General features: G+C 40.6%; 1 protein-coding gene across 1 annotated transcript in view; it reads left to right on the plus strand.

Annotated features, from left to right (window-relative positions):
• The window catches only part of LOC101844854 (calcium-activated chloride channel regulator 2), a 28792-nt gene extending 21502 nt beyond the window's left edge, over positions 1–7290 (plus strand). The window contains exons 12-14 of the mRNA XM_005081910.3: positions 1184–1354; positions 5053–5283; positions 6079–7290. Coding sequence (XP_005081967.2) covers positions 1184–1354; positions 5053–5283; positions 6079–6521 — 845 coding nt within the window. The 3' untranslated portion in view covers positions 6522–7290. The remainder of the gene's footprint in view (positions 1–1183; positions 1355–5052; positions 5284–6078) is intronic.
• Positions 7291–12803: the final 5513 nt, after the last annotated feature.

Below are 12803 nucleotides of genomic sequence, written 5' to 3' on the forward strand. Positions count from 1 at the left end.
GCCCCCTGAGAACCACAATGCAAGAAGGTCGGGCTCTCAGAATGTTTCCAACAGCAAGGCACAATGGCAGGAACCAAGCCTGCAGCTCGGGAACTCTTTCCGTTCTAAATGGCAGTGCGGTGTGTCCTCTGTTGAGGAAATCAGTCAGCTGCATGCGGTTTTATCAAGTACCAAAGCTGTTTAGCATTCAAGGCTCCTAAACAAAGGCTTCTCTTGAACCTACATGAAAATTTATGTGTGTGCATTTGCGTTTATCTTTTGGAGACAGATTTTATTTCAAAGGGGTGAATAAATATGGTCATGTTGCCATAAATGATCGTAAGAAGACTTTGCTTCTGAAGACATTATTATTAGCTTTTTACATGAAAATAGACCTTAGTACACTATATCCTATTGTTAGTTTGGATCATTAGAACGAAAGCTGTCAAGATGATTTCAAGTGTTACCTCTGAATTAGGTGTAATGGCCCTGGGTACATGCCGAGTAATGTGTTCACTGGTTGTTCAGCTTCAGAAACAACTTTTCAGAGATTAAGTAATCACGGGAAGAAATTATGATGTCATCTTATTTTAAACCACATGATAATATCAAAAGTAGCTACGTAACATATGCCAAGATAGAAATAATTTTGCAGTGGTGAGAGATGTCTCTGAGACCTTCACAAGCCTATGGAGAGACCATCTGCAGGAGACAAGAAGACAGCTCAGTTCAAACTTCAATAGTCTGACACAATCTGATGAAAACTTTTCTGGTGACAATTAACTCAAACCTGTGTATAAAACAAAGCACATATAAATCTCTCTGAGGAACAAAATAAGCCAAATAAAGATCAGATATGACTACATTGAAACACTTTATAAGGTACATGAAAGGTTCTATAGACTGACTAAGAAAAACAAACTTATGATAACAGTCTGGGAAAGAGTCTGGCCACACAGATAGCACCAAGGTTACCAGGCTAGAAAGCACACCTGCTCCCAGCCTCCCGGGTGGAAGACGGATCTTGTATCCCTTCCTGGAAGGAACAACCCTGTGTGCTTTCTAGCTTCCCCTGGTGCTTATCTGTGAGCACAAAGACCTCTCCGGTCTCTCCAGTAAGAGGGATAAATTGTTAATAACTCATTAAATGCCAGCAATCAACTCTGATGACACGTTAACACTGAGTTTTTGTCTATATGCACAGGTGCTGATGTTGTAAAAGATGATGGAATTTACTCCAGGTATTTTTTCTCCTTTGCTGTGAGTGGGAGATACAGCTTGACAGTGCATGTCCATCACTCTCCCGGCAGAAGTACCCGAGCCCACTCTGCTCCAGGAAGCCATGCTATGTATGTACCAGGTTATATAGCAAACGGTAAGAACCATCTGCACTGTGAACGTGTGTAATATTAGTGTGTGTATGTGTGTGTGTGTGTAATAGGCAGATGGAAATGGGAGGGGAGACAATAAAGGAAGAAGGAGGGAGAGAGAAGAGGAGAGATAAAGAGGCAGAGGAAGGACTAAGGGAGGTAGACACGTAGACTGCTTCTTCAGTCCTTAATGATTTGTGGTAGATAAAACCAAAAGTAGGTATTTTCTATGGATTGATCCTCTCATTATTTTAGTAACTTATTCTAAACTGTCTTGTGACTGCTTGGCTTCAGTAACTAACCGACAAAGGGATTCCTTACAATTTATTGGGTCCCATATTTCCTTTATAGAGACTTAGGCAAGAGCAACAAGTTGAGAGCGTGGTGCAAACAGCCCCAGAGATCAAGACAGGAAATGAGCTCTGAATAAACATGAGCTTGGCCAGTACAGACAACTAAGCAGAGGTTCTGCTGCTCTTCAAACCAAAGTTCCAAATGAATAGGAGGTGTATATTCTCTTTATGGAAAATAAACAGGAGGTATATATTATCTTAATGGAAAATAAATAGGAGGTATACATTCTTTTTATGGAAAATACTATTTTAGTTCCTGTTACAAGCATTAGTGAAAATAAAACAGAAATTTGATGTGCTGTCCTGTGTCTAAAAACAATCTCTAGGACCATTCCTAATAATTTTTATTTCTAAAAATGGAGGATTTGAGACACGCACTCTCCCCTCCCCATCTCCATTGGCTTTGACTTGTTTTCTTTGTTTTTGTTTTTATTTTGCAGCGCTGGGAATGGCCCCCAAACGCTTGTGCATTCTGTGCATGTGATCCCCCACCTCTCAGCTTCTACCCCTCTACCTTCTGGGGTGGCACTGCCTGGGCCCAAGGCCCAGTTCCCCCATTTACTGCTGTGTAACATGGAGCAACTTACTTAGCTCTGTGTCTTGCCATTGTGTTATCAATAAATGCATTGATAATTTCACCTTCTACATTGCCTTACTAGGGGAATTAAATGTTTGATACAAGATACTTACAATACTTTGCCATATTCACGCAGTGAATACCATTCATTATAGTTAAAAATCATTAGATAGCTTTGTTAATTCATGCGCTTTGATAACATTTATATGTCCATAACCTCCAAATTCATAATTTTCATAATTATTGGCTCTAGCTTAAATGCTGTTAAATATTAAAACTAGTTCTATTTTAGAAGAATCATTAACTTAATGTTTGTCTCTGACTCCTTGGCCATCTTCTCCTATCAAATTACACCAATTAGAAACTATTTTAGGGTTTATTTTTTAAATATTTGCTTTTTTATTATTGTATGTGTACATACTAAAGCAAGTGTGTGGGGCTCACAATACAACTTGTCAAAACTGGTTCTTTCCCCAGCATGGGTCTAGGAGCTGCTTCTCATCAACTTTTCTTTCACCATTCCACATTCAAATCTATCATCAATATGTGCTAACTCCCTGCAAATTATGCATTGAACTGCCCTTTCTTGCCTCCTTCTGAAGTCACCGTTGAAGGCTGCCACTGTATTCTCACATGGTAACTACTGAATGGGTCTTTCTTTTCTTTTTGTTCATTTTACATTCTACCACAATTCTCCTTCCCACCCCTCCTCCCACCCTCCTTTGCTTTCCCCTAACTTACTACCCCCAGAAGGTAAGGCCTCCCATAGGGAATCAACAAAGCCTGGCACATTAAGTTGAGGTAGGACCAAGCCCCTCCTCCCTACATTAGGGCTGAGCATGGTATCCCACCGCAGGGAATGGACTCCAACAAGCCAGCTCATGTACCAGGGACAGAGATCCTGGCCCCACTGCCAGGACCCTATAGCAAGTTACACAGCTATCTCCCATATGTAAAGGGCCTAGTTGGATCCCATGGAGGCTCCACAGCTGTCAGTCTAGAGCTCATGAGTTCCCATGAGTTTGGTTCAGCTGTGTCTGTAGATTTTCCCTTCATGATCTTGGCCTCCCTTGCTCATGTATTCCCTCCTCCCTCTCTTTAACTGGGTTCCCAGAGCTCAGCCTGTTCTTGGTTGTGGATCTCTGCATCTGGTTCCATCAGTTACTAGATGAGGGCTCTATGATGGTAGTTAGGGTACTCACCATTCTGATTACAGGGGAAGAACAGTCCTGGCACCCCCTCCATTATTGCTAGGAGTCTTAGCTGGGTCATCCTTGTGGACTCCTGGGAATTTCCTAGCACAAGGTTTCTCCCTAACCCCACAATGGCTCCCTCTATCAAGATATCTCTTTTATTATTCTTCCCCTCCATCCCTCACCCAACTTGACCTTCCCATTCCCTCATGTTCTCCTCCCCTATACCTTCCCTTCTACCATCCCCTCACCCTCGGTTACTGAGGAGATCTCATGTAACTTCCCTTCCCGGGACAATCCATGTGTCCCTCTCAGAGTCCTCCTTGTTACCCAACTTCTCTGGAGTTGTAGATTGTAGTCTGGTTATCCTTTGCTTCACATTTAGCATCCATGTGTGGTGAGTACATACCATGTTTGCCTTTCTGAGTCTGTATTACCTCACACAGGATGGATTTTTTTCTAGTTCCATCCATTTGCCTGAAAATTACAAGATGTCATTGTTTTCCCCAGCTGAGTAATACTCCATTGTATAAATATATCATATTTTATTTATCCATTCTTCAGTTGGTAGGTATCTGGGTTGCTTCCAGATTCTGGCTATTAGGAATAATGCTGCTATGAACATGGTTGAACAGGTGTCCTTGAGGTATGATTGAGCATCCTTTGGGTATATAAACAAGAGTGGTATCAGTGGGTCTCGAGGTAGACTGATTCCCAGCTTCCTGGGAAACTGCCTTACTGATTTCCAAAGTAGCTGTATAAGTTTGCACTCCCACCAGTAGTGGAGGAGTGTTCACCTTACTCCACATCCTCTGCAACATAAGCTGTCCTCAGTATTTCTTATCTTAGCCACGTAATGGCCTTTTCTAAGTGGCCTCTTGCTTAATGAGGTTTGATCCATTTTCTAGGGACCAGTTAGAAAGCAAAATTATGAATCCTGTCATCCCTGCTTCCCCACAGCACTAGGATTAAAGCCTAAGCCTGCTACACTGATCCCTGAGGTCAGTTATTACCTGCTTTTTTGCCTCATCTCAGTATCTTCTTCTGTTTTCTGTTTGCTTATAGTGCTGGAGATTGAATCCCAGGGCACCATGCAGGCATGCATTATTTATAAGCTATAGCTACAGCCACCCTCTTTTTTTAATTTAGTCTCCCTACCCTGCAGGTATCCTAAACCTAGATTTTCATGCAAGCGGTTTTCTTTGTCCAGGATGTTTCTCCCTTCACTCCTTACCTGACCAACTCAGCCTTTGGGAAACTTGGATGTTACTTTCTCAATGCCAACCTAAATGATATGAGCTTGCAGAGCACCTGCGCTTTTATTATCCCATATTAATCACAGTTTATAAATATCTATTTACTGATATGACTGCCATGGCTATAAATCTCCTGAGGGAGACTGTTTAGTCTGATTCACAGCACAGAAGTACAACCCAAAGAATAAGAATGGCGGGAATAAATGGATGAATGGACACATTATTGACTTGGTAAACTCAGTTGTTCTAAGGATGTCTCAACAATCTGTCGAGTCTGTTCAGGGGATTTGTAATTTGCTCTTTGGCTTTCTCTTTGTGCTTCAGATAATATTCAAATGAATGCTCCAAAAAAAGCAGGCCGAAGAGACATGAAGGAGCAGTGGGGCTTCAGTAGAGTAAGCTCCGGGGGATCCTTCTCGGTGCTGGGAGTTCCAGCTGGCCCCCATCCTGACATGTTTCCACCGTGCAAAATTACTGACCTGGATGCCGTAAAAGTCGAAGAGGATGTGATCCTTTCTTGGACAGCACCTGGAAAAGATTACGATCAGGGCCAGGGTAGGTTTGAGGTTTGCTGACTTTGTTACATAACTGCCATAACTACCTTTCCACAGATAGTATTTTGGTCTGTGTGTGTGTGTGATCATTTTTATTGTTTTCTGTAGCAAGCTTTCTGGCCAGACTGTCTTTGGGCCACCAGCCCCCAAATAATGACATGGAAACTTATTAATAATTACAAAAGCTTTGCCTTAGCTTAGGCTTGTTCACAACTAATTCTTATAGCTTAAACTAATCCATTCATATTAGTTTACAGTCTGTCATGTGGCTGTTATCTTTTCTCCATAATGTATGTCCAAATTCCTATGTGTCTCACTGGCAAAATCTGCATGCCTGATTCATCTCCTGAGTTCCTTTCTCTCCCCAGAAATCCCACCTAGCCTCTCTTGCCTAGCTATTGGCCATTCAGCTCTTTATTAAACCAAGCAGAATGAAAAAGTGACATAGGGTGATCAAATATTGCACAGCAGTTTTCCATATAAACTTTACAAAAAGTTTCACTACTTAAAGCAAGACCCAGATACAGCTAAAATAAAGCAACCCAAAACTTATGTAATAGCTTGTAAGGGAGAACAGCATCCTGGTTAGGTTGCATTTTGCTTTAAAAAAGTACCAAGCCCTTCAGACTCAGATTTTATCATGAAACTGTACTCTCTGTGTCTTGGTATTCAGTGCTTTTCTGGTTGGGTATTCCTTGATGGTTTGACTTTTTGTGGCGATTTTCATTACTCATTTTCAATAAACTAAAACACTTACTCAGTGACTAAACTTTCCCGTTTGTATTTTCCATTTCAGCTACAAGCTATGAAATAAGAATGAGTAAAAGTCTACAGCGTATTCGAGATGACTTTAACAATGCCATTTTAGTGAACACATCAGAACTAAATCCCCAGCAAGCTGGCACAAGGGAGATATTTACATTCTCACCCAAGATGGTCACCAATGAACTTGAACACAAACCTGATGGACAAATGGAAGAAAACCACATAGTATATGTGGCCATGAGAGCAATGGATCAAAACTCCCTGAAGTCAGCTGTGTCAAACATAGCCCTGGTGTCACTGTCTGTTTCCCCAAAGTCTGCTCCTACATTTCACAGAGATGACCTGATACTGAAAGGAGTTTTAGTAGCATCAGGTTTGATAGCAGTCATCTGCCTTGTTGTTGTTGTAGCACACTGTACTTCAAAGAGAAAAAAGGGACAATTAAAGAAAGACAATGGGACAAAATTGCTGTGAACAAATAGTACATATCTTCCTTGATATGATATGATGCCCATAGCCTTTACAATCATAAAAATGATGCCAACAAAATCAAATTAGCATCAACACTGTGTTGGAATGCATTTGGGCATTTATATAATACAGTTCAGGATTTTACATAGCAGATAGACACCCCCCACAAAAACCCACAGCTTTTATAATACTCATTTAGGGGGAAGGGTTAAAAATAATAAGGTTCCAATAATGGAAAATAAGTTTTAAAAATATTGTTCAATGTGATATCTTGAAAGGCAAGGTAAGGGAAAAATCAAGTCCGAGTCAAGAAAAGTTTGTTTTATGGAAGTTGGGGAAAATAAATGTTCCAGGCACAGAAAATAGGCAGTGTAACTGTATGAAGCAACCGTTTTACTTTGATTAATTTCTCATCTCTGCTTATCTGTGCAGAGCAGGATGTATGTTTACAACCGACAGCCAAGATGCTGCATAGACAAGGTCTCCACTGCAGGTTCTTTATGTCTTCCCCTTTGGTTAAGTACCCCATGCTCACACGCCACCACCAGTGCTTGGACAGGTCCCTTCTCACTGTGAGAAGAGGCCTTGGAATGTCGCTGTTGTCCTTGCCCCTTGATACGGACCTGCGACAAAGGTCACTGGAGTGTATGGTTTGTAAGATTTTAGTCCCTTTGAAGCGGCTTTCTAACATATTGTCTTGGAAATAATTGAATAAAACTGATTACAACTCTCATGAGGCTTAAAGGAAAGAATAAAAGGCATTATTGTTAAATAATTTTGTCATGTACACCATACGGTTTTATTCTCGTTCAAAGACGAAGTCATGGAAAGGCATTTAGAAGCAACTAGCAAAATCTGGCCTCGAGTTAAATAAGAGCCTGCAATCATTTCTTCATCAAGGGCAGAGGAAGGAGACAGAAGAGAGAGCACAGAATAAAAGCCATCAGAAGTTACTTCCTCTTTTTAATAAATGTTATTGAATAGTAACAGCATTTCATTTTTACATTCAAGAACTTAAGACTTTATTGAATAAATATAAAAATACAGATGAAGGTTTGGGTTCATAACGCGGATCAAATAAGAATGATTGTGTCACGTTTGGGGACCTGTTGTTGGGGAAACGTGGGGACATGGGGGAAAAAAGGAAGGAGAGGACATGAGTCCAGGAGTGAGAGATTCAGCGAGGTGGGAGAAAGCAGCCAGGGTTTCTCTCTGTCCGAGCTGTCTCTCCGGAATTCCTGTTGCGTCGGCCATTGCTGAATATGTTTCCAGTGTCTAGATGCCCGCAGGCCGGGTCTCAGCCCGGGTCTCAGCTCCATCCTGAGACCTTCTGCCCCGCGTTTCCACCACAACCGATAGCCCGGATTTTGCTTCTCTGTGACTTCAAATCTGGCCGGTGAAACACAGAGATGGGGCCTCGAGTAAGGGTTTCAAGTTCTAGGGTGTTTTTCTTATTTTATAGACATCAAGACAATCAAATCAGGGCAGATCAAGGCTCCGTGCGGGAGGATAGCAGAGCTGGATGAGCATGGAGTCGGCCTATCAGCTATCCCATCACTGCCTACTGGAGAAAGTGTGAGAGCTGCAGGGACACTTTACTCTTCCACGATCCATTAGCAGGAGAGAGCCACTTGTGTTTGATGTATGCTTGAATCCCGCCATTCAAGACGCTGCGGCAAAAGGATAGAGACTTGAGGTCAGACTGGACCACATAGCAAGACTCTGCATCAGAAAAGTAAAATATAAGAAAAGGAACGGAAAAAAGGAGTAAAGGGACTTGATTTATGTCTTGTTTTTCTCCCCCATTTTCTGAGAGCAGGTGTAAACAAGCACCTCCGTCTTGGGTCTAGAGATTAGCCAAGTGGCAGAGGCCAACGTGAAGGGCGCAAAAGACGTAAAGTTAGCGCATGTGTAGGGCAGGGTGGTCTCGTGTACCGGGGAGGGGAGACGATACTCAGAATTAAAAGAGGGGGCAACAAGACAGACGCGGTAGACAGAGGAACACACTGGATTAGAGACCCCGGCCGCCTCCCATAGAGCAGAGCTGCGGTGAAGTTCCTGTTGATCATTAACAAATGAGAAAGCAGAAGCAGAAAACCGGGACAGGGAGAATGAGGAAACATGAAGCATTAGTCACTGGCTGTATACAACATGAATAATCACATCATTAAAAGTCTGACCTGAGGTTATAAGGGGAGGAAAAATGTGACCTAGACACTCAGTTATCTGATCAGGCCAGAGAAGTCTGGGAAGTGAACGTAATACAGGCAGACGGCATAGTCTTTAAATGAGAGAATGGTAATTGTTACACAGCAGATAAAACTGTGTTCTAGAGATTAAAGCCTTCCCACCTTTTTGTCCAGTAAATAAAGATTAAATTAAATTTCAATGGGCAACAGACAAAAGTAGTAGATGACCGCCTCTTACAGACTATTGACAGGAACTGATATTGACAGGAACTGAGAAGGCCACTACTGAGCCCGTACTGTCTCGCTTGCAAGTTGTTACCAGAAAAATTAACCCCCATAAAAGGTTTATTTGCCTTTTTTTGTCTGCTCTTAAAATGTATTTATTCTAAGAAGTGCTGAACCTGATATATCGCTTATTTCAAATTTAAATCCAATGCACTAGTAAGTGAGATTCTTTAAGACACTAGACACCAACAAAACCAGGCAGAAACCAGAGAAAACAGTGCCACATCAACGGGGAGGTCATCAAGGTGAGACTTGATTTTATTTAGCCAGCTCTCCCCAGGAGACTCTCACTGTTTGTTTGAACATTAGACAGTGCTCAGGCGGAAAGCAACAGTTTTATGGGGTGAATAAACTAGGTTCTCAGGACACTAGTGTAGTTGGAAATTGGAAAGTGAAATCTGAGAAGGCAGGTGTCTCACAGGGAGAAATTCCTAACCGACACCTTTTCCTTGTTGGGATGAGTCTTACATTGTACAGGATGTTAATGTGAGAAAAATAGCACAAAGGCAAAAGAGCTGGGTAAAGATTTAGCCACTGCCTCATTCTGAGGAAAAGTATGTGAGAAGGTGTTGAAGACTCAACTGCACCTCTGTGAGAAAGGCGGTAAGCACATTGGACTTTCTCTGGCCACAGTAGAGATCATGCTACAGAATCAAATTATAGCTTAGAGCCAAAGGCAAATCTTGATCTGCTCTGAAAAAGCCTCCCTAGAATCAAGACAACTATTAATTAAACTAGTACTAGAACAGAGCTCAGAGAAAAACAATAATACAATTCTATACACATACACACAGAGAGGGGGAAGAGAGATAGAAATAGGGAGGGAGGGAGAGAGGGAGGGAGGGAGGGAGAGAGAGAGAGAGAGAGAGAGAGAGAGAGGAGTAAATCTGTTGGTAGAAGCAAAACAATTATCTAGATCTAGAAATAGATGACAATGAGATAATAACAACTATTATAAAGATAATATACTACAGGAAAAGGAGAATTTTGAGAAAAATTTCAAACATTTAAAAAGAAAACAATGGTGAAGCTAAAACTTCCATCAGGGGGCTACAGCTGTTAAACACAGCAAAATAGCTGAACACAAAATTAACTCACAAAAATCAGACAATGGGCTGAAAAAATCAGGGAAACAATGCCTTTCACAATAGTGTCAAATAATATAAAATATCTGGGTGTAACTCTAACTAAGCTTATGAAAGACTTGTATGATAAAAAGTTCAAGTCTTGGAAAAAGGAAATTGGCTGGGCATGGTGTCATATGCCTTTAATCCCAGCACTCCAGAAGGTGGAAGCAGGTGGATCTCTGAGTTTGAGGCCGGTCTGGCCTACATAGCAAGTTTTAGGATATCTGGAGCTACACAGAGAAACCCTGCTTCAAAAAAGGAAGGAAATAAGAAAGAAAGGAAGGGAGGGAGGGAGGGAGGAAGGAAGGAAGGAAAAGAAAAAGCAAAAAGAAATAGAAAATATCAGAGGATGGAAATATTTCCCATGTTGATGCATTGGTAGGATTAACATAGTAAAAATGGCCATCATACCAAAAGAAATGTACAGATTCAAAGGAAACCCCATCAAAATATCAACACAATTCTTCACAGATCTTATAAGAACAATTCTAAGCTTCATATAGAACTTCAGATCCCACTATTCATCATTTCAAGTCATACTCAGAGCTATAGTAATAAAAACAGGCATGTCAATCAAAGGAATCACACTGAAAACCTAGACATAAATCCACACACATGGACACCTGATTTTGATAAAGAAGCCAGAAATACACACTGGAAAAAGTTAGCATCTTCAGTAAATGATGATGGTCAAACCGAACATAGAAGAATGCAAATAGATTCATACTTATGACCCTGAAAAAACCAAGTCCAAATGGATCAAAGATTTCAACATAAAATTAGATACACTGAACCTGATAAAGAAGGAAGTGGGGAACAGCCTGGAACTCTTTGGCACAGGAAAAGACTTTCTGAGCAGAACACTGATAGCACAGGCACTAAGATCAACAATCAATAAAAGGGACCTCATGAAACTGAAAAACTTCTGTAAGGCAAAGGACACCATCATTTGGAGAAAGTGGAAGCTTACAGAATGGGCAAAGGTTTTTTTTTACCAACTCCACATACAATAGAGGACTAATATCCAAAATACATAAAGAATTCAATAAACTAGATATCAAGAAAACAGATAATCCAATTTGAAAATAGAGTACAGATCTAAACATAATTGTCAATAGAAGAAACTGAACTGGCTGAGAAACACTTAAAAATGTTCAATATCTGTAGACATCAGGAAATGCAAATCAAAACTACTTGAGATTCTGTCTCACACCTATTAGAATGGCCAAGTTTAATAACATGCTGGCAAGGACATGGAATAAGAAGAACATTCATTGTTCTTCAGAGTGCAAAAGTGTACAGCCACTATGGAAATCAGCATGCCAGTTCCCCAGAAAGATAGAAGTCAGTCTACCACAAGATCCATCTATACCAAAGGACACTTAATCCTACCATGGAAACACTTGCTCAACCATGTTCACTGCAGCTCTATTTATAATAGCCAGAATTTGGAAACAACCTAGATATCTCTCAACAGAAGAAAAATGTGGTACATTTACACCATGGAGTGTTACTCAGCTGTTTTAAAAAAAATAACATCATGAAATTTCAGGCAGATGGATGTAACTAAAAAATAATCATCCTGAGTGAGTTAACCCAAACCCAGAAAGATAAATACTTTCATGTGGATATTATCTGTTAAATAAATGATAACCATGCTATAATCCATAGACCCAGACAGGTTAGGCATAAGGAAAAGACTTGGGAGGATACCTGGATATCCTTGGGAGGGGAAAATATAGTCTATTTTCTGGGTGACTGGTGGCCAAGGAGGACAGGAATGGGAAGATCCAGTGGGGAGAAAGAGGAAAGATGAGGTTGAGGGAGGAAATGTGGAGAGAGACACCTAAATTTAAGAGGCATTTGAGGGGTGCTATGGAAACTAGTGCAATGGAAACTTCCTAAAATATATGAAGGCAATCTTAATGAAGGAGTCTGGAAGTGAGTACATCCAGATGAGAGGAGGGGACTGGAGGGAGTAGAGGGAGGGGAAACTGTAGTCAGGATCTATTGTATGAGAAAAGAATATGTTGAAATAAAAGGAAAAATATAAATAAAAATAGATAAGTAAAGGAAGCACACAAGGGTAGAAACATCTCCTGTGTCAGAGAAGAGCACAAATGATTGAAAATTTCTCAATATAAATGTGTAGCTAGGTCTGCATGCTAAGCACTTAATGTGTATTGGTGTTTCTGTAAATTAATGTGAATGTTACTGAAAGTAATGTTGACTTAAAATAAATAATTAAAAACTCAAAGGAAGGAAGGAAGAGAGAGGGGGGACAGAGGGAAGAAGGGAAGGAGGGAAGGAAGAAGGGAAGGAACGAGGAAGTGTGGGAATACTTTTTAAAAACTAAAATCTATGAAATTTTAACATGGATCCATGATTGATACTACAGAAGAAATATGAGATGATTTGAAGACAGGGTTTATATAAAGAAAAGACTCATAGTTCTGAAGGTAGAGACAGACCACAATATGGCAACGGAAGGGAACTTCAATATCTTAACTTCAGCAATATACACTCTTTAGAGAAAATAAAGTCAATAAACATCAGATTTGAAGTATGGACAACTTCTCTTCTAAGATCAACTAATGAGGAAATAGGAAATCTAAACAAGCCAATAGTGAACAGAGAAATTGTGTCAGTAATAAAAAGTGTCCCATCAAAGAAAGTGCTAAGGC

The sequence above is a fragment of the Mesocricetus auratus genome, unplaced genomic scaffold (assembly GCF_017639785.1).
Source record: "Mesocricetus auratus isolate SY011 unplaced genomic scaffold, BCM_Maur_2.0 Super-Scaffold_100009, whole genome shotgun sequence".
In the NCBI taxonomy this organism is placed as follows: domain Eukaryota; kingdom Metazoa; phylum Chordata; class Mammalia; order Rodentia; family Cricetidae; genus Mesocricetus; species Mesocricetus auratus.